The sequence below is a fragment of the Tinamus guttatus genome, unplaced genomic scaffold (genome assembly GCF_059628265.1).
Source record: "Tinamus guttatus ecotype Peru unplaced genomic scaffold, ASM5962826v1 Tinamus_guttatus_pri_ptg000089l, whole genome shotgun sequence".
Taxonomy (NCBI): Eukaryota; Metazoa; Chordata; class Aves; order Tinamiformes; family Tinamidae; genus Tinamus; species Tinamus guttatus.
Genome location: NW_028288623.1, coordinates 1,656,147 through 1,683,474, shown reverse-complemented (window position 1 = coordinate 1,683,474; position 27,328 = coordinate 1,656,147). Strand labels below are relative to the sequence as shown.

General features: G+C 40.5%; 1 protein-coding gene across 2 annotated transcripts; it reads right to left on the bottom strand.

Moving 5' to 3' along the window:
- Nucleotides 1–672: 672 nt before the first annotated feature.
- ZNF106 (zinc finger protein 106) lies at nucleotides 673–23,251 on the bottom strand. Of its 2 annotated transcripts, none has more exons than XM_088520470.1 (21): nucleotides 23,148–23,251; nucleotides 21,605–21,666; nucleotides 18,797–18,994; nucleotides 14,573–16,654; nucleotides 13,445–14,066; nucleotides 12,464–12,533; nucleotides 11,232–11,386; nucleotides 11,057–11,144; nucleotides 10,404–10,748; nucleotides 8,776–9,553; nucleotides 8,317–8,372; nucleotides 7,665–7,810; nucleotides 7,264–7,398; nucleotides 6,213–6,329; nucleotides 4,933–5,124; nucleotides 4,401–4,463; nucleotides 4,063–4,182; nucleotides 3,514–3,585; nucleotides 2,977–3,048; nucleotides 2,213–2,359; nucleotides 673–1,279 (listed from the first exon to the last, which is right to left on the bottom strand). In XM_088520470.1, the coding sequence occupies exons 1-21, from the start codon at nucleotides 23,199–23,201 to the stop codon at nucleotides 1,223–1,225; spliced, it is 5,631 nt and encodes a 1,876-aa protein (XP_088376596.1). In that variant the 5' UTR covers nucleotides 23,202–23,251; the 3' UTR covers nucleotides 673–1,222. The 2 variants fall into 2 exon arrangements, with proteins under 2 accessions (XP_088376596.1, XP_088376597.1); XM_088520471.1 differs by having other exon boundaries at nucleotides 11,084–11,144.
- Nucleotides 23,252–27,328: the final 4,077 nt, after the last annotated feature.

Sequence of the window (27,328 nt, the reverse complement as noted above, 5' to 3'; positions counted from 1 at the left end):
ACTTTGTGGACAAATCAGGTTTGCCATCCCCAGGGGCAACTGCAGAGGAGCCCTGGGCAGGTGAAACAATCTTGCCCTCTGCAGCAGCTTCTCTGTGGTACATGATATGCATCTGTAGAAACCATTCTTTCCCATGCGATGTGCATTTTGTAACCCCAGCTTCTGCTTGAACTCCTGCTTCGTCACAACAGAAAGAAAACTCCAAAGTGGATGCATTGAGACATTTCATGCCATTACAGCTCTGTTAGTTTGCTACACCACAAAGATACAGGACTACAAGGTCAGTGGTTAAGATTCCCTATCCCATCCCATGACAAGATAAACAATTTGGCAAGACGAGCTACCAAATAAGATCAGGAATCCAACTCATGTTGTATCAAGATAGTAGTGATTTTGCTGGTATTTAACTGTAAAGCAAAAGAGCTGATACCAGCCCCTCATTTTTTGTACAAAGGTACAAAAGTATTTCAAGAGCCTAAAAGTGACCAAGTGGGCTAGCGTAGCCACTGTCATGCTTGCTTTGCTTCGACTGGCACACCGCTTCAAGAAGTGACTGCCTTCCTCCAAAAACACCTCGGGAGGTGTAATTTTGAGGGCAGTCTGTACGTATTGTGCCAGTTATAGCACTTTTTAGACAAGGAATAAAAATAGGCATAAATTAAGAGTAACATTAAAAAAATTAATTTATTCCAGCTCTCCATAAAATACCTTTTCTTTTTATGAAGAAAGCCAAAAGGTACACTGGATATTCAGGTTACACTTTCATAATTTGTGATATTCTATTTGCAGAATTTTATTAAAATTGGCTAAAAAATTGGATACAACATAAAAACAGACACGTCTTAGACACTTAACAGGTTTTAAAGTGAGTTTGCAAACACCAGCACTCATTGTAATCTCAGCACCCCTCTGGACTTGCAAAAGACTCTCAGAATATGCTTCTTCAAAATAACAAGGCAGACAAGAGGGGGGAATATTCTTATCTGTCAATGCATTAAAAACTTGCAGTAATCTTCCATTTGGGCCAAGTCTTAATAGACCAGCCTTATTTCTACAGAGTGCAATACAACCTGCAGTCTCTGCAGCAAGGCCTTTGAGCCCCACTCCCGTTTTACATTCCAAGTTGGAAAAGAAAAAAAGGAAAGATTAGAGTAAGAAATGGGTGTTATTTGGAATAATTCTGATGTATAAAATTACTTCCCAATGTGGGAGGTGAAAAGCTTCATGAATCAATCCTGCTGTCATCCTCAGCATGTCTTTCAATGTGTCCAACCGCGTCCTAGAAAAGGACAAGAGTAGCCAGTTAAGAATAAAACAAAGAAAATCCCACACCTATGCAAGCATTCTGGAAAGCTCAGTGAAATCAGCATTCTAGACAGAAGAAATGATTGGCTTAGCACTTCTAAAAACTCATGCCAAGCTATTAAATCATATACATAAGGCATCTCACATACAACATAATCCAAGGCAAATAAGAAACAGCTCCCTTTGTAAGTAGGGGGTTGTATCAGATAAATTACTTTATATCCAGTGCCTAGAAGGAAGGATCTACTTCTGCTTTTCAGTTCTCAGAGAAATTACGATCAACATTCAAGAAGGCAATTTTATATTGCCAAGGGGTAACGTGGATTTTACTGGTTAGTGTATAGACAGGAACCACCCGTCAATTCTTCAATTTTCTTTTTTCATCTCATTTACTCATATTTACTCAGAAATTTATAGGCTACGTTTAAGGTCTTTTTTTTTTTTTTTTTAAAGCAAACCCACTCAATGTGCAGAACCAGCAGCCTCCAGCATCTACAAAAATGGGAGGCAGATATGAACAGTAAATTAAGAGTATAAAAAAGTCAAATTAATGCCTGTCCATCCTATAAATAAAATTCTACTTAAAATTCTAATATAGTTACCAGAGCTTCTTCTAACATTTCAAAACATTAATGATTTCCATATCAGCTTTTAAGATCATACTGTTTCAAAATGATCACATCTCCAGCCATCACACGTAGCTGGACTCTTCATCCACCACACACAGACATCTACGAGCTCTTCCTGACCCTAACTATAATTCAGTTAAGCCTGTTCAGACTAGAAAAATTTAGCCATCTTAAGGAGCATGTCCTACAATTGTGATGGTGGCATATTCTTTATATCTGGGTATTTTAACCTTTCTATTATACTACTAAACACAACCACATTTCCTTCTACCACATACCTGCTTGGAACCTTTCCTAGAAGTAAAGAAGGCATCACAGTTCTTCCAACGACACTTTAGGGTCTGAAAATTTGGATTGGTGTGGTCAGTTAGCAGGTGTTGTTTCAGATGGTCCACAACTCCGAAAATCAGCGAACATCCATGCCACTGGAGAAAAAAAAATCATGTCAGCATAAGGCAGAGTGAAAGAACTTTAGCTAATTCTTTTTCTTTTTTTTTCAGCTCAACAATATTCTACCAAGACTGTTCACAGACACATTCCTCCTACAGAGTTTTCAGCCATCTTATTTAATCTTCATTCTCTGTGGTCACTAGTACTTTAGTTACAGCTTTACAGAGATTTCTTTCCTGACTCTTGCCCAGCCTAGACCACCGAAAAAAAAAGTAGGAAGAGATCAACTAAACCTTTACAGAATTTAAGCTTATCTTAGATGAACTGATTAAGAGTTAAATTAAACTTACTTAGCACAGTAAATCAGTATTCTGTGCAATGTAGCTGGAGTTTTGCGGTCTAAAATGTTATAGGCCACTGTATAAAACTCTTGAAAGAAAAAAATTAAGATGCTATTATCGCCTTACCCAAAGTACACACACATACTAAAAGACTCAGAGACACAAGTACTTGCTTATTTTCAGTTATTTTAAAAAGATTACTGAAGTATAACAAATGTTGAAACATTCAAGACTAAACTGCGACCACCCACCATCGGGAGATTAGTCTGAGAACTAGGGCAAAGAAAGATTATAAACACTTTGCTCATTACCCAGCAACGATAATTCTGCATCAGATTAAGCCTCACAGCTCTGACACTACCATCGTAGCATCCAGTATAGATCTGTAAAAGAAAAGCAGCAAGTAAACACCCAGGAACCTTATCTTGCTGCTGCATGAAGCAGTCTGTGCTCCTGAATCAATTGCATACCTTTGCCTAGCTTCTGGGGGTGATGGGTTTTTTTTTTTCTGGCATCTGTGTAGCTAACTTTAGTAAAAGTTAAATGGACCGAAACACTTGAAAAGAGGAAATATTTTAGTATCTCTAGACTCTTCAGGACAATCATCACTGTAAAGAGAACTACAGTTCTAAGATTACAAGTTAGAACTGTTTTGCCCTAGACAATAGTATTATCTAAATACAAAGCTACTATAGCAAGCTGCATTTGTGACTGACATAGTTCTAAGTTTTTCTGTTTACCAGAGTCAGAGAGCAGGTTGATTTAGTATCTTGAATGAAAACAAAACTGCAATTTCCACAAGCATATGCAATACCACTTTCTATATGAGACTAACAAAAAGAAGTTACCATGCTCTTATGGATGGTCATGCACATGATCATGTCCGTGTGGCCTCCGTAGACTTGCAAGCGGTCGTGTGACTTGAAAAGAAACAGACATTTAATAGCACTATATTTTATAGATATTTAGTGTAGTTACCTAGTGTAGTTTAGTGTAGCTAGTATAGTGCAGCTACCTGAATATTTGGCATCCACCCCTCTCCCCAGCTGATTCCCAAGTTCATAGCCACCAGGAATGCTTGCTGCTTTGCTTGCACTATTCATGAGCCTTTTGTTGCCTAATTAAACTCTTGGCATTTCAAGCAAAGGAAACTGACATATCCCCACTCTTCTGTGTACTCATTATCCTCAGAAAACCTGGTTCTTGGATGACTCTGGTTCTACAAAATGTTAAGGTAATTTTCTTTAAAAGCCACGTTTATTGGCTGTGAAGATGATGGTATATTCTGAGTGAGAGGAAAGAGAGGCACGGGCCAGGGACCAATAAGGCTGACTCTGGAGAACCATTAATTGCACTAGCACAAACCAGGTAAATTTCACTGATAACTATTTTCTTACCTGTAGTTCATAAACACGAACAAATTTATCCAGGCAGGCGGTGACCATCACCTTCCCCAGAATGTTCACTACTGTTACCGCGTGGTTATGGCCTTTATAGATGCGCACCAGCTCTCCTGTCTGTGCCAGGACAAAGCAGAAGACAAAAAGATTTTACCCTCTGTGCCCTTCCTTAGTTAGCTGCAGTGCATAGGCACATTAAAAAAGCCTCATTGCTTCCCTTTTTGGAAGCTTGTCTGCTCCAACAGTCAGCCGGGAATTTTGGAAATACTGACTTTATAGCACAGGATTTCACTGCCTTAACAACAAAAGCTGCTTTAACTTTATATACTACTTACATGGATGTTGTGAGCATGGACAGATTGATCACTGGAGCCACTGAATACCAGGTCATTCACAACCTTATCAAAAGAAAAGGGAAAAAAAAAAGTTTAATTTCTCTAATGGCCAAGAAAATGAGTTGAGCACTGCAGAATAGCAGTGAGTTACACTTTTTCAGTTTCCAGAGGCTTGTATACTGAGGGCATGTGAAAACCAACTTTTCCACTTCTCCCCCCAACTCCTCCCTTCAACCTCCTATTTCAGCAAACTTTTTCCATGACTCCCTGCAGCTTCCAACAACCCCAAATAAACGTGTTTCCTAGGTACAGCAACAGCAGCAGTTTTGATGGGAACATCAGACAGGGCAGCAAGACAGACAACTTTCCCACCAAACTATTCAGTTTTTGTAATTTAAAACGGTGAGGCCACTCAGTCCCTATGACAACCTGCAGAATATTTGCTGAGGAAGAAAAAGGAGGAAGAACGAACGAGAAGTGCCCCACTGTTCTAAGCATTCTTTGTCAAAGCAATATTTCCACAGAGACTTGCCTTCATGCAGAGTATGGTCTTGCTGTGGCCCTCGAGCGTGCGGAGGAGCAGCCCGTTGCGCGCATCGCGCACGCTGATGGTGCAGTCGTAGGAGCCCACCACCAGCAGCTTGCGCGCTCCCTCCTGCGCCGTGGCCAGGCAGCTCACTGCCCTAGGGCCGTGGCACTCGAAGGTGTCAACTTGCTTGTTGTTCTGTTGAAGGCAGAGGAGAAAACTATTTAAGAGCTCAAATTCTGTTCCTGACACCATGAGGAGGTAACTGAGTCCATTCTGGGCTGGACTTGGAAGAGCAGCTGAGGTGCGTTTGATACAGCACCTGATTTTAGCTCAGTTGCACACAGTTTCAGTAGTGGATAAAAGTTACCTCCGAAAGCTAAATTTTCAAATCAAGAAAATAATCCCTTATTTTGGGCTTGGATTTTCTGTTTTAAGAAAGCATTTAGCAATGGTCCATTAAACCCACCTCACAAGTTAGGGCAAGGAGAAGAAATAGCAGTAATTCTGCAAAGATGAGGGGAAAAACACCTGTAGGTACACACACATCTCTGTTCTCTCTTCCTTGAGGGAAGCCAATGCAGCTGGGATATTTCACAATACCTAAACAGTACACACTTCTATAGCAAGAAAGATTTTCCCCATCATGGATTGAAGATAAAGGCTACTTGAGAACAATTCTCACTAGGATGTTATTGCTCAAGCCAAGACACCTTTATCGATAACCATAAGATGTGGGTTTTTTTTTTTTTTTCTTTCTGTCAAGGATAAATTCGAGAAATTAGTCTTGGATAAACACAGAGGAGTCATGGTAATTTAAACAACTCTGTTTTCCTCCTTTTAAATATCGTATGGACTGCCGACTAAGCCTCTTTGACAAAAAAACAAACAAACTAAAAAACTGTGTGGAGAAGCCTCTTCTGCAATACCAAACAGAGCAAGGAAAAACAGCAATACCGTGTCTTATTCTAATTTCACGAGCAAAAAAAGGGATATTCACAAGCAGTCATTCCTATCAGTAAACTTCTCATGACACATAACTGGTAGGCCAGGCAGAAACTTAAAATCACCAGGAGAAATGTGACAATAACAAAGCAGTTAAGAGAAAGGAGACGAACAGCTTCATGCACTGATAAGACAAGTCACAGAAGTGACCTTGTACTTCGGCCAAAACGCTTAAATTGCAGGTATACTTCCTACTGAAGAGAAAGAGCAGAAAGAAGCAAAAAGTAGAGAGCAACAACACTGCAAGAAGCTTTTACATGTCGATATTTGAACAAACTAACCTTTATGCTGAAAGTAACCACGCTGCCATTTGCAAGGCCAGCATAAAGGATCCGCCATCTACTGTGTAAACAGAGCACTCGATCTTCCAGTTTAAACTGTTCCATGCACTCCTTGGTCTAGCAAAAGGAAGAAATATTTTGAACATTTCATTAACTGAAAACAATCCAGCGCTGGAGAAAACGGCCATGACCATCACAAGCTCTAGAACAAAAGCAGCTCCATCCTGGCTTTAATCAGCTCACTCTGACAGTACTTCAGCAACCAGCTACACCCAAAAAAGCCTTCTTTAGTACCAGCCCTTATGTATATACAAGTTTACAGTACAAATTGCATATATGAAGAATATGTTAAGTGTTTAAGGAATCCCCTTTCAAGTTCCCTACAGAGAAGCACCAAGAATCCCTTAGCTTAGAGGACAAGGCTCAGAAGTCTTTGACAGTTTGCTCTCTGACACAGGTATTTTCAGACCTTCAGGCTGCCTTTTTTGTCATTTATCCTTACAAAGTTCAGCTTCAGAAAGTCTCAGACTGCTCCATTTTCATCTGCCCTCAGATTATTAGATATTTATTCTCAAAAAGCCTACCTGCAGAGAGGACTGTGCCCTCTTTAAACAGTGAAGGAAGCTACAAATACAGTCAGTCAACTTCTGTATTGATGGACAGGCAACTGTCCAGCATTTCAGAGCTCCCAGCATTCAGCTAATCCCTGTCATGCCACAATGGAAAAAATACTGTGACTTTCAACTAGCCAAAAGGTTAGTGTAGTAAATCACTCAATGGTTGGTTTGGGTGTTTTTCCTAATCCAGCCTCATTAGGTATGTAGTGGGGCTCATATATGTTTCAGAAAGCTTTAAAAGGCATATTTTATATTTGCAAAGTCCACACAAAGAACCACACGGAATGGCTAGTGCTGGAATGGACCTCTAGAGACCAGCTAGCCCAACACCCCACTTCAAGCAGGTCACCCAGAGCACGTTACCCTCATGTCTGTCCCTGGTAACACTCACATTGAAGAAAGGCAATAGATGTTAATCAATGGAGTTCAAATACCTTGATATTGTAACAGTTGATAGTGTGGTCACTTGAGCCAGTGTAGAGCGCCGCATTCTTCCCATTTGTCTGAGTGACTAGCAGGCAGTTCACTTTGGAAGTGTGTCCTTCAAAGATGGCTACGCACTTCCTGCTCTACGAAGCAAAGCAAAGGGTCTGTTAACATAGTTGTCCGCAATGTATTTCAGCGTCCACGCAGGATGGAGTCAGGTGGGACATCCAACAAAAACAGCAGGACAAACACCACACACTCCTCTTACCCCTCTCACAGTAGGGAAGGCTGGGAAGAGGGGAGGGGGAAAAAAGAGAGGTTTGAAGAAAACATAAGATAACAACATCTTAAACCCCTAAAAAAGCATCTACTTGCCTAACTAATACACTGTTGCCTCAGTTTTACTTACAACCAGATTGTAGGCACAAACAGTTTTGTCTGCTGAGCAGGTGTATAACAAATTCCCAAAAATCTGAATAGCATTCACTGCAGCCAGGTGTCCTTCAAAGCTCCCCTCTGTAGGTTCTTCATCCTCACCTGGCTCTGAAGACACTTCTGCAGAACAGAAAGACATGTGTACTTTGATTATGTGAAAATACTCATGCAAATGTGATACTTTTTTTAATATTATTAAACAGCAGAACTATTTTGAGGGCTAAATATCTTCAAAATCAGATCTCACAGCAATTCTCAGCTGGAGCCTGTAAGTGGCAGACACAAAATGCTGGGAAGACCTTTGGACAATATTAAACCCAGAAAGATCTTTAACATAACAAGAACTGTATTGTTTGCTGGTTTATCCCTCACCTTAACAGGAGTCTGTGGAACAGAAAGGAGGAGAGGGGATGGGTGTTGCTGAGGAGGCAAAACATCCTCGCTATGATAAGTGAAGAGCATGTATGATTTTCCACTTAATTTTTAGTGCAGATTTTTATCTTTAGGACAAAATTCCTCTAGAAGCAGCTTGATTTATACTTAATTCAAATTCTTGCAGGATACAATATACACTTGAAGCAGAGAAAAAAAAAGAAAAAAATATATATACAGCTTAAAAGACATACCGGAAGAGTTCTTTGAGCCTCTTAGTGATGATATGGAAGTCTGTGTCTCAGCCACACTGTAACACAAAAATAAAAAGTAATGAGATTGGACATTGCATGCACACTCAGTGATGTAAGTAACACATCCGAATATAACTGTGCATTAAGTAGAATATGGTCTGTGACAAATAGAGTCAAAAATTAAGTTTCCATGGAAGAGGCCCTTCTCCTAATTATTACAGAAATTAGTAGGTAATAATATACATTTGCTTGCTAGTTCGAAGAAACAAAATCAATTTATGACAGGTATAGGGACACTTCCCTTCGCCACCAACCCCCAGCCCTTACTTCACTGCTAAAATTTCTGAATGGAATAACTGATTACAGATGTTGTACGGCTTTCTGTGTAGCTGGGAGAGGGAACTGTCTTTCAAAAGTAAAAGCATTAAACACCATTTGTAAAATCTACCATAATCTCACCTTTTTTTCACATCATCCCTATAATTTGTGCCAATCTCACTGGTGGAGCTCACTTCATCATAACCAGAGCAAGATGCCTCCAGGACTGCCTGGCCAGCGGAGCTGCATGAACCCCTTTTAGATGGGCTGTCTGGTTTCTCCTCTCCTGACCCGGATGAACCAATGTCAACCACCTCACACTGAGGGGTTGCAAGTTCCACTAGTTCCAGGGAAGTGTCACTGTCATTCTCATCCTTGCCTCTTGCTGTCTGTGCAGGACCTCCATCCTCCTGTCTTGGAGGAGTGGATGTAGTTACCTTTTCCCCTTTAGGGACCTTTCCACTCTTGGCTTTCCTGATGGGCTTAGAGTCAATTACATCCTGTTCCGTATCACTGTTCTCTGGCACATGGACTGCCCTCAGAGTTTTCTTCTTCCTTAACTTTCTCCTCCTTCTGTTCCCCTTTTCTGCTGGTGTTAGAGTGGTTGCTGTCTGTTGTTCACAGAGTTCTGCCGTCAGCTTGAGGTTTTTACCTACTGGCATCTCTAGAAGGGCTGAATGATTTGGAAGAGAAGTGCTACACTGATCTGGGAAAAAGCTCTCAGGCACCATTTCATTTCCTTCTCTCTTGCTGAAACCAGACGGAGAAGGAGAAGAGTTCCCAGAGAGTCCAGCCTTTCCTCTCCCAGCAGCAGGCTTGCGAACACCGTGACTACTCTCTTGCAAACAAGCTGTCAGCTCTGACAGGGATACAGTTGCAGAGATGACTGGATACACTGGAATTTTCTGGCTGATTTCTTCTGAAGAAAAGAGACTAGTGTTATGATCATTCTGCACATCAGTTAATATTTATGCAAAAAAGTGTTCCTTGCATTTTTTTCTTTATACTCAAATATAGATGCAAAGGATATATTCCTGTATGTTGGATGCTTACATGCACATACAGATCTTCTGCTATTTCAGTCTGCTATTCAGCCTATTAGAAAAAGAGAGCAGGGGCAGAAAAGGTTTATCTGTGTACCAAACAGCAAAAAACGGGGCACATGCCTCAAGCTGCTGGCTGACCATATGCTTTTAAAGCTCTGACAGAAAACCTCTGATAAATCCAATACTGTTGGCTTAAGAAGCCGCTACCATTTATTTGCTGTGTGCCCCCTTACCAACAGTCATCATTGCAGTAGAGGACTGGTAGGAACCAAATACAGGACCAATGCTCTAGCTGCTCACTGACATAATTTGAAGACCTTGTGCTTAACCCATCTGCATTAGCTCTTTCTACCTAGTTGCCCAGATCTAAGGGTGGATGAGGTGCACAAATCCCGTTCCACCTGTACCTCTTCCCTGGAAGTGGTATTACCCCAAGCCATCAGAGCAAGCTTACAGTTAGCCTCTGGTGGCTTCCTGTTTCATTTTAATTTGGAGCTAACGTGAACAAAGGGATCCGAGTTCACAACTGGGACAGGCAGTGACCACAGCTGCGTTTCCCCTACTCTAGAAGTTGCATTTGCAGCAATTGTAGCCCCCATGAGAACAGTTCGAGTTTGTTGCACGTATCAGGGGAGATTCCTTAACCCCCATTGGCAAACTAGCAGTATTCGAAACATTTCCTTAAAGCTAGCTTCTCTTAAAACCAAGAGAAACCAAACATACCATCCTTCTGCTCCACCATTTCTGCTTGTGAAGCACATGAAGAAGTCTGGAGCACAGAATTCACATTTTCTTCTGAAACTTTTGGAGACACTGGCTCTCGTTTAACTTGTATGGAGGAGTCAGGAGGAATGGTGGGTGTGATGCTAGCAGAAGACTGGAATGGCAATGGTGAGTTTACATGGACAGATGATCCCAACGGAGGTACAGAAGGAGACAAAGTGTCCAAAAGGGGCAGGAAGGAGCCTGCAGGAGCTAAGTCAGTTGCCATCTGAGATTTGCTATTTCTTCGTTCAGCAGAGATGCTGCAGGGAAGTTGCTCAGGCTGTTCAGAAGGGTCAAGTGTTTCTAATGGCAAAAGAGGAGAGGAAAATAAATATACGCTCCTATTTTACAAAACTTTGAAGTAAGATTTAGCGGTGCCGAGAAGTCACTCTAGGTGCACAGACAGACAAGGAAGAGAAAAATTGGAAAAGAACAAAACCAAACCCACCACACACCAGATGGCACTAGGAAAGCAGCTGGATCACCCCCCGAGCAAGACTGACTAGCATATGGCAATCCTGCAGTTTTATTCCACGTTTTAAAAGAGCAAATTCAAGTTAAAAGCATTTTTTACAAGAGACTGAGTGCACCGAACACGAGGCGGTATTCACCTGATGTAGCTGCATGGCATCTCATACCTTGTAGCCCCTGCAAGACCTGGATTCTCTGACTTCTTAGTGCACTCATTTCCATGGTGATCTGCAACACAATCGTGGTTTAAATCAGTCCTAACTGATTCCAGATGGTGCTAACTTCTACCTCAGACAATCTCTAAAGCCCAGTTACCTGCTGCTTTAATACCAGGAACCGCTGCACTTCGACGTAGGCTGCCTGCAGCGTAGCCCTAGCCTGCAAGAGGCTGCTGTCCACGCTGTGCAGGGACTTGCTCAGCTCCTCCTCCCTCAGCGAGATGGCCAACAACTGGTCCACCTGTGAGCGCTCTGGAAAAGAAACGGGATGTGACTGTCCTGCACCGCGCGTGGCGGCAGCGTGACTCGCACGTCAGAGCAAGCATCCTACGGGAGCGGGAAACCAAATAGCTGAAACGACCTTCTGGGCCCCACACCAAACACAGATGAGTAATTTTGATCTGTGGTAATGTGGAAGTGTTATGCTGTTTAATCCCCAAATAATCGTGTTCTTTATGAAAATGTAGGAATGAGTCTCTCCATATTCATTTTCCGAAAACTATTGCTGTAGAAATCAGAATCGGAGCACAACCTAAATTGTGCTGAGACTCCAGTACAGGTTTCCAGGTAGGACTATCCAGAAGCCAAAAGGGAGCTGTGTGGCTGAATTAGACTCGAGTGATGAACTTCTCTCTTTTTAGATTCTGCTGGGGAGACAATAAATTACTACTTTTTTTTTTTTTTTTTAGTTCTTCTCTGAATGGGAGAAACCACAGGTCACATCTGTGTGATTGGGAACAAAGAAAAAGACAGAAAAAAGAAAAAAGCCTTAAAATAGATTAAGATGGGACTCTTCAGAAGAGGGCATGCTATGATGATAGAAGAGGAAGGCACCAAATATAACGTTATTAAGTTGGGGCGCATCTTGAATGCCACTAAGTATGAGAGCTCTGAGCAAGTCACAGACAGTGATAAGGAACCTGAAAGGACTGCTAAGTGATGGTTCAAATCTGGAGGATTGCTGCAATTTCTACCAAATTCCTCTGCATTGTAGAGGGAAAAAAAACAAAAGAAGTATAATTAAAGCAGTGCTTAGAGGGTGAGATACCAGTGGGTACTTTCACGTTTCAGAATTCCACTGGCTCTCAGGAAGTCAGGATTCTCCAGGAAGAGTAGAATAAGAAGGGATCCCAACATAGCAGATTGCTCTGGCCCAATCTTGCAGGTGTTATAGACCTGAAAGGGGTTCACGATATGACCTCTGGTAAGAGCCAGGAAACAGCCAAGTAACACCAAGGAACTGCTGGTTTAGCCAAATCAGAATTGCTAGGTATTTATAACATCTACACCAGGTGCACAAGTGCATATCCATACATGCTGTTTACTCACCTTTTTTACCTTTAATTTTTCTTCTTTTATTCTTTCTTTCTAGACTGGGGATTTCAGGAGAGGATCCCTCCTACAAGCAAAATCCTTTATTAACAAAAGTTACAAGCCCGCTTTTGCCTAAATCAAGAAGTGAAATGTCTGTCTTTTCAAAAAGCATTACTTGAACCCACAGAGAAGAATACATAATTGTCTCCTGTACCTGTTCCTTCCCTTTCTCCTTTAAAATAAGGCAACAAAATGAGGTCTATGTTTTCAGCTCAGAAAAATAAACACTAAGACAAAATACTAAATAAGCAGTCAGCCTTCTATATGCTCAGGTGTGCAAGACTCAAGCACTCTTGGTTCAAAATTTCTGCTTCATATTTGTTAGCTGCTGTTCTACAGGATGAAATCAGCGAGAAACAAAATTATTGATTTCTAGATTTAACTGAATTATTTAGCTAATTTTGATCAGAGAATATATTTTTTTATTTTGGTAAGTCCAAGACAGGACAGATCAAAAGTGCTATTATCTTTACTCTTTTTCTACCTTAAATATATCATTTTGTAATAAGGGTTATATTTCCATGCTTGACCGTAAAACCTAAGAGGAAAAAAAAAAATCACTAAAGCCTAACTTTCATTTAAGCTTTGAAATCCCAGGATTCTCACTCTAACATGGAAATACTTTTGTGGCAGTAATCTGCAGTTCTTGTTTACCAACATGGTATGTCAGTCACCAAAAAAGAATTATCAAGCATTTGCAATTTCTGATTAACAAAGATTAAAGAGAAGTCATGCACTACAAAGGCACAAATGAAAGTAAAAATATTCTTAAGCAAAATTAAGTCAAACAAGTCACTTAGTTTGAAGATAGACATACGTACAGGATAATCAGAGAGAGTCCTGCTTGTAGAGATCACTCCAAAATTGAATGATCACCAACAGCAGAAACATATTACATATTTCGCATTCAAAAAATGCACAAAATTGCACACTTACTCCTGTTGCTCTTCGTTTCTTTCCAATTCCTTGGCTGTCATTCTGCTCTGTACCAGATGTGCAGCTACTGTCTGTAGCTGCATCTATGTTGTTAGATGCTGCAAGAACCAAGGCACCACTTGAAGCCACAGTATTTTCTTCTCCTGAGTTTTCCAGTACATTTTGTTTTTCAGTGAGAGGTATCGTCTTCTCTGGGCTCTCCTGATCTTGTTTTGTGAGGCCTGTGTCCTCAGAGGATGCCTGCAGGCAGTGTCCACCAGTCTCAGGTCTTTCAGGCGTAAATGGTGGCAAAGGAAGAGAAGATGTCTCACGTTTGAAGTCAGTCTCGGCGTCAACACTTGCTTCACAGCCAGAGGTCAAGTGAGGTGAGTTGCTGGGGGCAATTATTTGCCTTTGCTCACTTTCTTTTGTTTTGGCTTGGTCACTGAAGAAGCTATAAGCAGAGGGATTTCGGTCCACAATCACGCTGCTTTCAGAAAAACTGCGTTTTCTCGCTGACCCAGGCACTGCTAAGGAAACCCCTTCCCACTGGAAGCCTTCCAGAGCAGACAGATCAGACTCTTCACCAAGTTCCAGGCCCTCCTGCTCATTTTGAACGAGAGGCACCATTTCTATGCCAAACCTTTCGCAAGACAGAAAGGAAAAAATACATACACATATAACAAGTCAGATAAATCTAGGAAGAAAAAAAAGCTTCTCCATCTACTGAAATGAATATTACTGCATCAAGGAATTTGGCAATTACATCGGCATTCTGCTGCTTTCAGTCTAGTTAAGGATGGAACTTTTTTTGCATTCTTCTACTTGCTAGCTCGTGAAATGCAAATATGTTGTTAATATCGATATTTAGATGTTAAGCAATCATTATGAAGTGATAAAAATTCGCTGCTGCTCAGAGAAGAAGCTAATTACTTCTTTAGCAGCTGGCTACAGTTACTTACCTGCAGACAGACATCTGCAGCAGCAAGAAATCTAACAGACTAGAATTATCTTTATGTGCAAAAAACAGTGGGATAGCAAAACTTCTCTTAAGTCTTAGCTGTTGGATTCTGAAATCTGTCCAACATTTGGGGCAAGCCCCTTTCTCCCCCATCCCCAGAGGCATATTTAGACTTGAAAGCTACCAACCTTGGTAAGCCTTTGCCAAGTTCCTGTTTCTTCTTGGTTACCTGCTGGATGACTTGATCCCAGTTCACATTCCTCCGAGAAGCACTAAGAATCTGCCTGAGAGTGGGCTTAAGTCCCGACTCCTTCTCAGTCTCACTTCTCCGATGGCCACTAACATTCCGAATCCGACGCGCGTTATTGAGGTTGGGCTCTGGAAGATGTGTCCCAGCTTTACTCTTCAGACTAATGTGTCGTGTCAGGTCTCTTTGCAGAGAGGCAGGGAGACCAAGTTTGCTTAAATCAGGAAGGAGGCCTAAGGACTGGCTTCCTCCCTTCTGCAGCTCCTGATCTGAAGGATTTTCAAAGCCTTCCATTTCAAAGTGGTCATTTGGCTTCACATGCTCTTCATCACCTTCTCCTTCCTGGGTGGTTTTTAAATCTACCTGCAAGTGGTCCTTGATGCTTGATGGAGATGTTGTGGATTCCATCTGAAACGCAGAATCTTTTTGATCAGCAGAAGCAATAGCCGAGGCAGCAGGTTTTTCCTCATCTTCCCTTTCAGATGTAGCAGGCTTATTTTCTGGAGCATCACAGGGTAAGCAAGAACTGATGGAAGAACTCAGCTTTTCAACTCTTGCTTCAGATTTTTCACTCTCTGTTAGTTCATCATCACTCACATCCTCTAGTGAATCTAGTCTGAACTTGCTCTCAGGAGACACTTTCCCAGCTTCTTCCATATTCTGATCGCCTGTATCCTTGGAAGAGTCTAAATGCGGATTTTGAGAGGAGTGGTTGGATTGCAGTTCTTCACTTTTTTCACCTAGGTCATTAATAGGTTCTCCAGCACTGCTGGCAGGCACCTCTCTGCTGCATTTCAAGTCCTCTGCACATGTGCTGTGAAGCTTTGATGCATAAGAGGAGAAACTCTTAGTTTCCAAGTTCAGTGCATTCAAATGATTTTGCTGTTCACCACTCGTTGAGGATAACAGAAGCTTGACATTTTTTAAGAGATTTTCTGTGTCCTGCTTTTGGGGAGAAGACTTAATGTCTGTGATATTCAGGAGAGGGGATTTCAGAGATGGCATCTTATTCCTTTTGCCATCATCTTTGTCAGGCTTTTCACCACTAGAACAGTCTGTCTTTACCTTGCAAGAATCAAGGTAATCTCGGGTTACATTAGAATGGGAAGGTACTTCTCTTTTTTTATGTTTTGGGAGGCCTCCATTGGTTCCACAAGCTTTTACTTTCATTGATGAATCAGTAAGAGGCATAAATGCAGAATCTGTTTTTTCTGGAGTTTTCGAAACGTTATCTTCGGACCACGACTGCTGCTCTGCAGCTTTCTGAGATGGATACGGAGTCCAGCGATATGTTTTATCTCTGGAAGGACTGCCACTTTTTCCGCTGGTTCTTGAAGTTTTGTTTTCTGGTTGTTTAGAAGTACCAAAATCTAGTGCTCCCTCAAAAGGAAGTTTATCACTAGTAAAATCAAGTGACTCACGCTTTTTATTTCGATCTCTGTATGGCACAATATCATTGTTGCCCTTCTCCTGCCACTGCCACGTATATCTTTCCTTACTATAATTAATTGCATCTAATGAATACGCATCTCCTGGGTTTCCAAAATTCCAGCCATGTGCACCATGAGATTTCCAATTTCCTCCATAACTCTTAGAATTCCAGGTAGAAAAATTGCCTGTTCCTTCTGAGTGCCAGGTAGGATTTCTCCCTCTGGTGCTATGATGCCAATTTGATGTTCCTCCTCCTCGCCCACTCGGATGCCAAACATTTCCAGAATTCCCATAGTTATGCCGATTTGAAGGGTTTCCTGAAATATTCTGGTGCCACCCAGAGCGTCCTCTAGGGCCACCTGGATGTCTGTTTACATTAAGGTTCCTCGAAGAGTGTGAAAATTTGCCTTGCCTAGGACTAATGTAATCATCCTTTTCCCATTTCCAGTCCCTCTGCGATGGGTTATGATGATGCCATGATGACTGATCATAAGCTTCTCTCTCTTTGTAGGTGGCTCTTTCTTCTCGCCTTCTCTGTGATCTCCTATCGTCACACTCCAACTCTGGGTTTGCACAGCATGGTTCAGCTTGCCTACAAAACAATTTAGAGAAACTTGAATTTTCACTCTATTCCCCTTGAAATCCAACAGCCCTCCATTTTAGATGAAAATATTTTATATGAAAAGAAAAGGAAGCCAATTATTTAGCTGTTCTACTCCTCAGGCTTCTGCAGTGTTTGATCTTCAAAGCTAGTGTTATACTTTACTTAAATCTGATATTCCAAAATTACTCTTGCAAAGGCAACTGATTTGGTGCAGGGACGCTTCAACAGAATAATTCTTAAATATTTGAGATTTGATTCAGAAAAGAATCTTCCTTTCTACTTACTAGTTGTTGGACTAACAAGTGACAAGGGAAGAAGGAAACTTTTCTGTTGTATAATCATTTTGCAATTTGAGTAGATGTTACAAAACAGAAGAAAAAAATGGACAAGGTTACTAAAAAGTAAACTGAAGACTGTCCTGCTTGTGGTAGACAGCATTACTGGGGTGAAGTGACACAAAACAAAAGGAAATTTAGACTGAAAAGAGCAGTTACTCTAGCTGTTGGAAAAAACAATGATATCATGTCTCTGTTTATAAGGCTGAAATTAAAACGCACGTGTAAAACATTGACAGAAGGTGTGACTCAAAAATATTTTGTCTTGTTTTAACCAACTGACACAGTCCACAGCATGCAGTGACTCGTGGGGACGAGTCTCCCAGAACCACTTTGTGTACTGCCCTTTGGGATAATGCTTGTGCTTGGCAGCCTGTCATGAACACGCAGTAAATCTATCACATGTACATTTAAAGATAAATGCTACCTTAATGCCAGCAGCTATTCCCAGAGTCAGTAGTTTGAATGTTCTAAGTATTTATTCTACCAAAAGAGGAGTTTTCATAAAAAGTTTTTTTTAAAAAACAAAACAAAAAATGATTACAGAACTGCTGCTTTCTGACCTTACAGAAATACATTCACTCTGAGCCCCTGGGCAAGCAAGATAGAAAACTTTCATGATGCTCTTTCTGCTCTTAACTACTATTTATCACCCTTCATATTGCAAGTTTTCAGCACAATCCAGTTTCACTAAAAGACGTGCAAACAATTACTGCTATTGCCTAAGTGACACCATTAAATCTAAGAACCGACTCAAGTAGATTATGATCTACTGGAAAATTTTTGCTGTATCAGTAACTTAACTTATTCAATTTTTTTTCAAAACTGCAGCCAACAGAGGGAGATTTTATAAGATTTCAGTTACCTCAGAATACCAATATTGCAGATAGCATTATGCCTTTACTGAACAGAAGCAATACAAATGACATTGTTACTATTTACATTAACCAATATCAAAATATTCCTACCACGCAGTACAGGAACATCCTAGTATGACAGAATAACTTCATAAACAAACAGCAAATTGTGCATTTTGAGACACTAACTGGAACTTCCAGTCACAGGAAGGAAGAGCCAAAAATCATATACCCATTTAATACCATTACCATGCCACTGACCCCTTTAAACAATACAGTCCTGATCAGAACATGACATTAGCAATACACACTTGTGGTGTCACGTGCAAAATAAAAGGCTGGACTTGTTACTCTCTGCAGCACTGTACTTCACAGTGAGCCACTAGAGTTACATTTAGCTAACGGTAAGCAAAAAGAAACAAATAGGAAATTTCATTCAAAGATAATTATAGTATTTACAGTCATTTAAAGAACAATCCAATTCATTTTAAAGATATAAGAGCGTTATAACATAAAGTGTATTCCACAATGGTGTCTAACCTAGTTCACATAGCAAAAAAACTGCTCTCGATGCTACCACCACTCTCACATTTATTAGATATTTCAGTTTAAAAAAAGGCAGTATCAAATATGAAAAGAAAAATATAGGGCTCTGGATCCTATGCTAGGGACTTTAACACCACAATGTGCCTGTTTTTAACTATAAGGCAAAATAATTGACTTCACCTCCCTACATATAGTAGATCAACAGAACAAGAACTTTCAGCAGAATCCCATTTACATGTGAAGATCACAACCTCCACACAGCCCTTGGATTGTTCCCCTGATAAAGACTTTGGCTGCACACAGTTCACATTTCAAAAGCACCTAAGCCTCAGCAGCAACCGCGTTAAAAGCAATTCTACCTGCTACCTCTAAGAGGAGAAAGGAAAACTCACCGGTTCCGTTCCTTCCTTTGCTTGATGAGCTGAATGAGTTCTTTGTCAAGGTATTCTTCTTCTGCCTCTTCTTTCTCTTCCTCTTTTCTATCATGGGCATCAACATTCTCTTTGTGCAGCTGGCTGGAGATGTGCTTGGCGTATGCTGACAAACCCACCAGTGTCACCCTGCACACCTGGCACTCGTGGTTGCTGTCCCTAGGGAAAGAGGCAGAGGGTGGGCTGTCAATTCTGCCAACAGGCATGGCAGGTCACTCTGGTCTTGCTTTGTTTCCTCTGAAGGTGCCCGTCTCCTTAGCCAATGGCTTATGTACAAGGCACCTAAGTTTTGCTCGGTATATTTAAGTTACTTCAATTTTCTGGCTTTTTCTTTCAAGGTCTAGTTTTCTGATGGTCAGCTTTTAAAGATTTTTTTCCAACAATCAAGAGGTAAAAGACTTAGTAATAAAGCTGCATGAACTGGGATGAGAAAATCTTCTTGAATTGTTGTACTCAAAATCTTTTCAGAGGAAACATAGTGAGCGAGGAGGCAGGGTGGAAGGCTTGCAGAGCTAGCAGGAGCTGCTCTGAAGCCTATCCATGGTGCCAGCTGCACTGAGGAAGCCTGGCGACAGCTTCTACATTTAATCATTGCCTCAAGCCTTGCCCCGGTGAAATTTAGAAAGGGGAGGAGGCAGGACAGGGACAGAGCCAATCCTGACACAACATGACCTAAACCGGGACAGCTGAGACTGCTGCCTGGAATCCCAAGACTGCACAGCCCAGCGAGCGACAGGAGGGTGTCTTCAGTTCACTGTACTTTATTTGGTCCAAATGCACATGAGGTCTGCTTTCTACTTTAGAAGACTTATCTTAAAAAACACAAAAACGATTTCAGCTGGAACAAGTTGACAGCTGTGGCAGACAAATGGCTTTGCTCATGTTTCAGTGAATACTGGGCTAAAGATGTTACTTTTTTTTTAAACAAACAAACAAAACTTCATAATATTTCATTTGTTCTTCTGACAAATCCTTTAGACACTCCAGTGTTAAGGAAATCACAGCCAGATTAGGCTTTCTTTTAAATAAATAAAGTCATAGATTATGCTTCCCTGCCCCGCTTCATGCATCACTCTAATTCTAGGTAGAATACTTGGATAAAGGACTGGAAAGGACTTAGGGGGATAGTGATTGTAACTCTCTGTCCTTCTGTAAAACCAAAAGAACCTGAAGAACAAACAACATCAGTTTTGTCACATGAACAGCTCTCTTAATTATAAAGATTAATTTGGTGGGAGGGTGGATGCGGGATGAATGTGGCTACATTGAAGGGAAATTTGATTTCCTTCACCAATTTTCTCTCCCCAGCCCTGTAGCAGCCAGTCCTGAGCACCCTCATGTCTGTGCATCCTCCCACCCCTGAGGCTGGAGCTTCATCACCTCTGAAACACTACACAGTCTTCTCTGCTCAACAAGGCCAAAAGCAGTTTGAAACACAGGACAAAAGTACTTTCAATATAGAAACCTCCAAGACCATTATTTTCTGAGTGTGTATTTGGGATTGTTTCATTTGCAGTTTTAATTAAGAACAAAGCATCGAACAAACAGCTTAATACCTAACATCTAATTGCCATATTGTCCAATTGACATATGTCATAGGGAATAAGATTTCAAGAGTAGGAAAACAGCCTGAAGAAGTTTCAATAAATTTCTTCTAGTCCTTGAGACTGCTAAATTAAGTTTATAAAAAAGAAAAGCGAGAGCCAATATATGTTAGCCTCCTTCACCTGTTCCCTGCAGCAAGTCTGAAAAACAACTTGTAGTTGGATGTGAAATCTGCAGGTCAAAAATGCTGGTGTAATACCCTTCAGTGATGTTCTCTTTACACAGTTTAACCACTCTCATAAGACTGCTGCTTGTGCTTCGCTTCTTTTTTCCCTCCCTCCAACAAAAAAACTCCTAAAACATGTCGACTAAACTGAAATGAGAGGAAGGAGAAAGGAGGGAAGACCACTAGACTGTCGGGCATGCTAATTAGTAAAGAGTCTTTTATTCATGTTCATTTTGAGAACTAGGCAATAATACAGACATCTTTCGCGGGCGAGGAATATTGCAAGAAGTAATGAAGACAATTACCTTAACATCAGAATATGAAATACCGACTAAACTTTAATTTCAAAAGTAAGGGAACAGAAAACCAACACGTGTCAGACCAATTGCAAGCCACCAGGGACACAATACGTAACAACTGAAGTTAATTTTACCCGGACGAAAGTCATGAATTAGAAAAGACTGACTTAAAAAGTTAGGAATAAAATACCTAAATATGTGAAACTAAGCCATTGTCTTCACCACTTTGAGTGCTGTACCCACCCTAGTCTCAGAATCTGTGTCAGAAGAGAGTCCAGAATAGAACTGCCCTAGAAGTTAGCTGACCAGCAGCACTACGTGGACTTTAAGTGCTGATGACATTCTGGTTTCTGAGCAACCATTTCCCAGCTGTTCAGTAATAGAACAAATGTCTTTTCACTCTCAACAGTGCAGCGGACAAGTTATTTTGTGTAGTACAACACATTTGACCCAAGGCACATTTTCAGAATGCTCCTAACACCCAATACTTTCTTTCCCCACATTTGCATTTGTTTCAGTCAGCAAGCCTCCTGAATCTTACACATTGAGAGAATCTGGTCGTTGCCAGCTTTATCATAAGGCATGCAAATAAGTGTCAAATATAAACATGAGGACATGAGGTTCCCCAGAACGTGACAAAAAAAAAAAAAGAGTGATAAAAGGTGCACAGAGAGGAAGGATGCAAGACTGTTCTCATACCTTCCCTTCAGGTTTTCAAGTTCTCTGTGGTGAAGCATGCTTCTCATGTGTTCCTCCATCTCCTTCAAGAAGAGGGAGAAAAAAAGCAGAATTGGTCATGACAAAACAAAATGAAAAACTCAGTGTCGAGAACTATTCTGCATTGCAGGAAAGTGTGACCAGCGCCTGCAGAGCTGTAGTGATCATCTTTTTTGTTTCTTTGACCATGGAAGCACAATGAAAGCACTGTCAAGAAGTCATATAATTCACCTTTTCTGAGAAAGAACATAATGCAATCATTAAAATTCAAAGCAGAGTGAGCAGAATCCCAGGAGACAAACAGAAGTGCTTGTAGCAAAGTTTATTATGCTGTTTTTGACAAATGATCGTCAGTTGTAATTTTTGTTAAAAATCTGACCATTCTCAAGCATCACAGTATTGTAACACCGCATTTATTCCTGTGCAATGTGTGCAGCATCTCTGAATTTACATTATGGCACAGCTGTAATGTCATCATCACATTTTACTCTGTTGGTTGTGGAGTCTCCTTTGGAAATCTTCCAAACCTGCCTGGATGGGCCCTGTGCCACGTGCTCTAGGTGCCCCTGTTTGGGCAGGGGTGTTAGACTAGATGATCTCTAGGGGTCCCTTCCAACCTCAACCATTCTGTGATTCTGGGATACGTTTTGGAAACTAAGATGTACCTAATAGGCATTTGTTGTTCAGACCAACATTGAGCCTACTAGCCATACTACAGTGGTAGTATAATTAATTGTGAATGAAAGAGCTCTAGAAGAGAAAGATTATTCATAACTCAGGAATAGAATGTAGTTCAGCAGATTTCACTTTCTCTTCCTGCTTGAACCAAAGTATTTGGAAGTCTTCAAAGAACAGGTATTAACCACTATCCTCCCCAGGCCTTGAATTTTCATCTGCAAGGGAAAGCAACACTTTCAACTTCCAAGAGTTATGTGGATTAATACATTGGCACTTACAGCATAGCCATGTATCATGTCTCTAAGCAATATATACAAATTTCATTTTAAAAAAAACACTTTTATTGCAGGGTTTGAATGACTCAATAAACAAACAGGAGATATATATAGAGAGAAAGATATAGATATATAATCAAGAACTTAATGAAAATACAAGCTGTTCTGGATCACTTCAAATGCTCCTTCCATATGGAAACAGACAAAAGTTAAACATTAAGGGAATTGATAAGTATAGTACACAGCATTCTTAACACAGCACAATTTACAGCTGAATGGTTTGTGGGCTTCTCATTTTATTATCTTTATGTGACAATATAAAAAACTCACCTCCCTGCCCTCCCACTATTTTCAATATTCAGAATCAAGAATACCATATAGCCTATTTCAAGGAAGATACTCTAAAGCATCTGTAACTACACTATTTGATTTGCAGTAGATCTAGACCAACACATTCCTGGTACAGGAATAAAATCTACTTCCCACATTTTTTCTCTATCTGGAAATATTTCTCATACATATTTTATATATTATAATCTACTGATGCAAAATATAAAACACTTATTATTTACCTTTTTTGAGTTGTATACAATATGACACAATATGCATTTTCGTTCTCGAACCATGCTTAATCTCGGGAAAGATTTTATCCCATACCTGCAAATAATAATTAAAAAAAAAATCAGGATTTTTTCCCCCCATCGCTTATCACATGGGTACCGGATGTTCTGGAATGATTAGTAAAATCTACCCATTTGACAAAGCAACCCCAGAGTTACAAGATTATTCACAATTTTGCACCAGAATGTAATATTAAACTAGCTAAGAGTTAAACTACCTAAGAGTTGCATACCTGCAAATTAACACAACTGCAGGTCAAATTAGACCTGCATTAGAATGGATTTTACCATAGTGTATAGCTCTTAAGAAACATGATTAAATTTATAGGGGGACAAATAACAGTCAATTCCATAACACATATCTACATAACTAATAATAAAATGTTACTCTTTTCTTGAGAGATGCTAAAACACTAAATGATTAAGCATTACAGACATTTTGGAGTTGAGACAAGCATCTTTTACTCCTGCTGGGCATTTTTATATCTCCTTGCAGAAGGACAGCTCCTTCCAAGCTCTGCTGTTTTGCAGTAACCAACTTCAAAGCCTGTTTAGCTCATACCATGAAACTTAACCTTAAAGAACCTTCTTCAACAGGTCATTTCCCTGGTCTACCTTGTAAAGTTAATTATTTACTATAAACCTTCCCAGTCTGGGGTACCCTGGAACCCTCAGAATCTGGTACAGAAATCTTGAGCTAAAATTTGAACAGGAACTGGATTTTTAATCAAATTTAGATTACACAGAGCTAAAACAGCTCTGGCCTTCAGTGGCAACTGCAAACCAAGGGAAAATGCTAGCAAAATCACAGAAATAAGGTTCTTTGATGAATAACTAATTTCCTCCAGATTTGCATGTCCACTTACAGTTTATATATATATATATATATACACACACACACATAGACCAACACTAGTTCAGCATAAACAGAAAGCAGTTGAGAGTGCTAAGTGCCCTTTAAGCTTCAGATAACAGAGAAACACATTTTCTTTCCACAAGAATTGGAACCAAAAGAATTGAACTAAAACACACCACGAGATTCATAGAAAGGATTCCTGACATCACCTCGCCAGCATCCTTTGGGTGAAATACTTCATTTAAACAGTGTTTAAAATATGCATTTCCTAACTTCAGCACATGGGCACCCAATGTACTTGATGCATAAGTAATAGCTATTTTGACAAACGTGAAAGATTATTCAGAATCCTTAAATTCAGAATTATTCAGAATTTTGCATCCGCCTACATCATATAGGGCACATATATAAGTCACAGCGTATCAGTTACATGTGTGCCAAAGCACCTGCCTTCATGTTAGAACACAGAAATACAAAGTTTTAGAACAAAGTATTTTGCAACTGTTTGAAACCATTTATAAAGAGGTTGACTTGTTTCCCAACATACTTAAGCTGAGGCAGCAGCTGAAGAAGGTTTAGGTCAGTCTGAGCAGAGAATTAAAAAATAACATGTTTTAGCCTCAAAGACAGCTTTCCAGTATGTTCTCAGATATCTGAGAACAGGAACTTCTTATACATGGGTGCAGCTACCGCAGGTCAAATAATTGTGTATGATTACAGCCAAGTGACAAAGTTTTGGGAGCCTGGTCAGTATAGGAAAGCTATTTTAATGCAATTAACATAAAGTTACCCTTGAAAAGCAAGGGTGCTAATCCTTGCACTACTTTCAGATGGCTTCCTTTTGCTCTAAAAGGTATCACACGCCCCTGCTATTCCTCACCAGCACTACTTTGTAGATGAATGGAATAATATCCTGCTCGTGTTCAGGATCTTGCTTAAAATTACCCAAGTATTTATGGAATTCATCCTACACAAGAGTAAAATCTCAACGTGGGACTTAAATCAGGACAAACAAGTCAGTTAATATGGTGGCTTACTGGCATCACTTATCACACAACATTAAAGAGCTTTCTCAGCCACAGCTAACGACACACCTGTTTTGGCTAATTAAAACATATAGTAACTATACACTATTACAGGAAGAGTTTAAGGCTAACTGCCCAATCAACTGGGCATTACATATGGCAGAGTACTAAAAATACTAATGGAATTCAAATGCTATTGGCTGTCACTATGCAAAGTGAAACTTTCTCCACAGAGAGAAGCTCTTGGAGGCAAGTACTCAGATAAAAAGAGATTTAGTAGATGCTCCAGGGGCCAGGAGAAGACGGACCCATGCTCTTTCTCCAGCTCACCTTTTGACTTACTGCCTACACCATGTGAAATCACTTCCCTTTACACTTTTGCTTTCTCCCAGGTCCTGCTGTAAAATCTTCAGGTTCACTTTTAGGAAAAAATACTGTAAATACAAAACATTCCTTCATAGTCTGTGCAACAGTAACAGGAACTAAACAGCTTTTGAGCCATTTACTCAGCAAAGGCATTTTACCAGCAGGGTAAAATGACATTTGTCAGTTTAACCATAGAAGTTTTTTTCTAAGAAACTTCAGAAAGAGAGTTTTATCTGCAAAAACGCAGGCATATCCAGGTTCTTAAAAAGATAGTCCAACAATTTAAAAATCAAAAAAACTTCAAGCTTTTAGCAGGTTTAACAGTTTGTGCTTTTGAAACCTCCCATTTGCTATACGGCTACATAAACACTATACGGGGAATTACCTCTTACAGGATGCTAAGGGGGAAAAGAACTGGTAAATAATCAAACTGCAAGCAGAGGCAAGCTTCGGCCCAAAAGACACAACCTCCCTGTAGAACAGGGAGCAACAGCAAAATGTAAAGCCTCCAAAATAAACGAGATGTGAAGACAACTTTCTATCTTGACAGAAAGTTACTGATCTATGGGGGATTTTTTATCTGTCTGTTTTTACAGAGTGCAGATGTATTCTACAGATATGTGAGCGAAACACAACTTGCCCACAGCCTGGATCCGCTCAGGGCTTGGAAACACCATACACATTGAATTAATTAGAGCAAGTACATTAAAGAGATTTCAGAGAACACTTCCCACAAACAAAAATAGTCTACAAAGAAAATAAGGCATTAGACTGCTTCCTGCTACAACATTCATTTGTCCACAGCTATTCAACCTTACCGGATAGCATACATTAAAAATGTGGGTCAAGGCTAAATCTGCTCCAGATCAATGGCTGAACACCCTGACTATATAAAGCCACAAGTGCGACAGAGCAGGGCGGACAGCCCAGCATTCCAGCTGCCTGGAAATCCTCAGGAGGCCTCAAAGAGATCATCAGTTCTGGCCTGCCTAAAGGGCTGCCCAAAAGCTGCAGGGCCTCACAGATAGCCTGGATACCTCACACTCGACAAAACGGGAGCCAGAGCCTCACCAAGGCACAAGGTCCTACAGCAACACTCTCCTCAGGCTCTCAAGGCCACGTCAGTCCCTTGGCCTTCGGGACTTCTCTGCTGCAGCAGCTGATCACAAATATTCTACTTGAGCTGCATCCCAAATAAGAGTAATACACCTGTTGCAGAAATGGGGAAGGAGAAGACTGCACAGGGAGAACAAGATCACTACATTTGTGAAATCTTTAGTTGGCTTTAACAAGGTCACTTGGACCTGAAGTATCTTGTTCTGAGGAATTAAGAATGAAAAACTATACAGGCCCTATGAAGCACTTGAACAGTTGCGGTTAGGCTAGACTGCATTTAGTTTGGTTATTATTTAGTTTGATTGTCACTTTGCTTATCTGCTGTGAAGCCTGGTCTTTTCACAGGAGAATCTAGAGGACACGGTATAGGCCTTGGAAAGTTTTATACAACATCCTATTGCACCAAAGGAATGCTACCAAGCAATACAGGTGTCTAACCAAATGATATTTTATCAAAGCTTGTTAGTAGAGGTAAATTTGCTTCTTAGGTTAAAAAAAAAGGCATGGGTATAAAATAATTTCCATATATTATATGCTGATCCAAACATCAAAGCTCTGTACAAAAATAATTCCTTAGAAGAACAAACACGGATGTGTGCACTCAAACTTCATCACCCTAAGCAGAATACATGTCAGCTGAGGCACCAACATTCAAAAATTACCTTTCCTTGCAGATTCTTTGCCCAGGAGGTACTTGAATGTGCTCTGCATGGAAGAGTGCAGCTCTCACCAATTGCCTTAGCATTACCTGTGGCACATGGGGCAGGCAC

Coding starts and splice junctions, on each gene's coding strand:
- ZNF106 (XM_088520470.1), bottom strand. CDS start 23,201: ATGGTTCGAGAACGAAAATGCATATTGTGTCATATTGTATACAACTCA. Junction 8,373..8,775: donor AGGGATGATGTGAAAAAAAG/GTGAGATTATGG, acceptor TTTGTGTTACAG/TGTGGCTGAGACACAGACTT. Junction 4,464..4,932: donor AGACCATACTCTGCATGAAG/GCAAGTCTCTGT, acceptor TCTTTTGATAAG/GTTGTGAATGACCTGGTATT.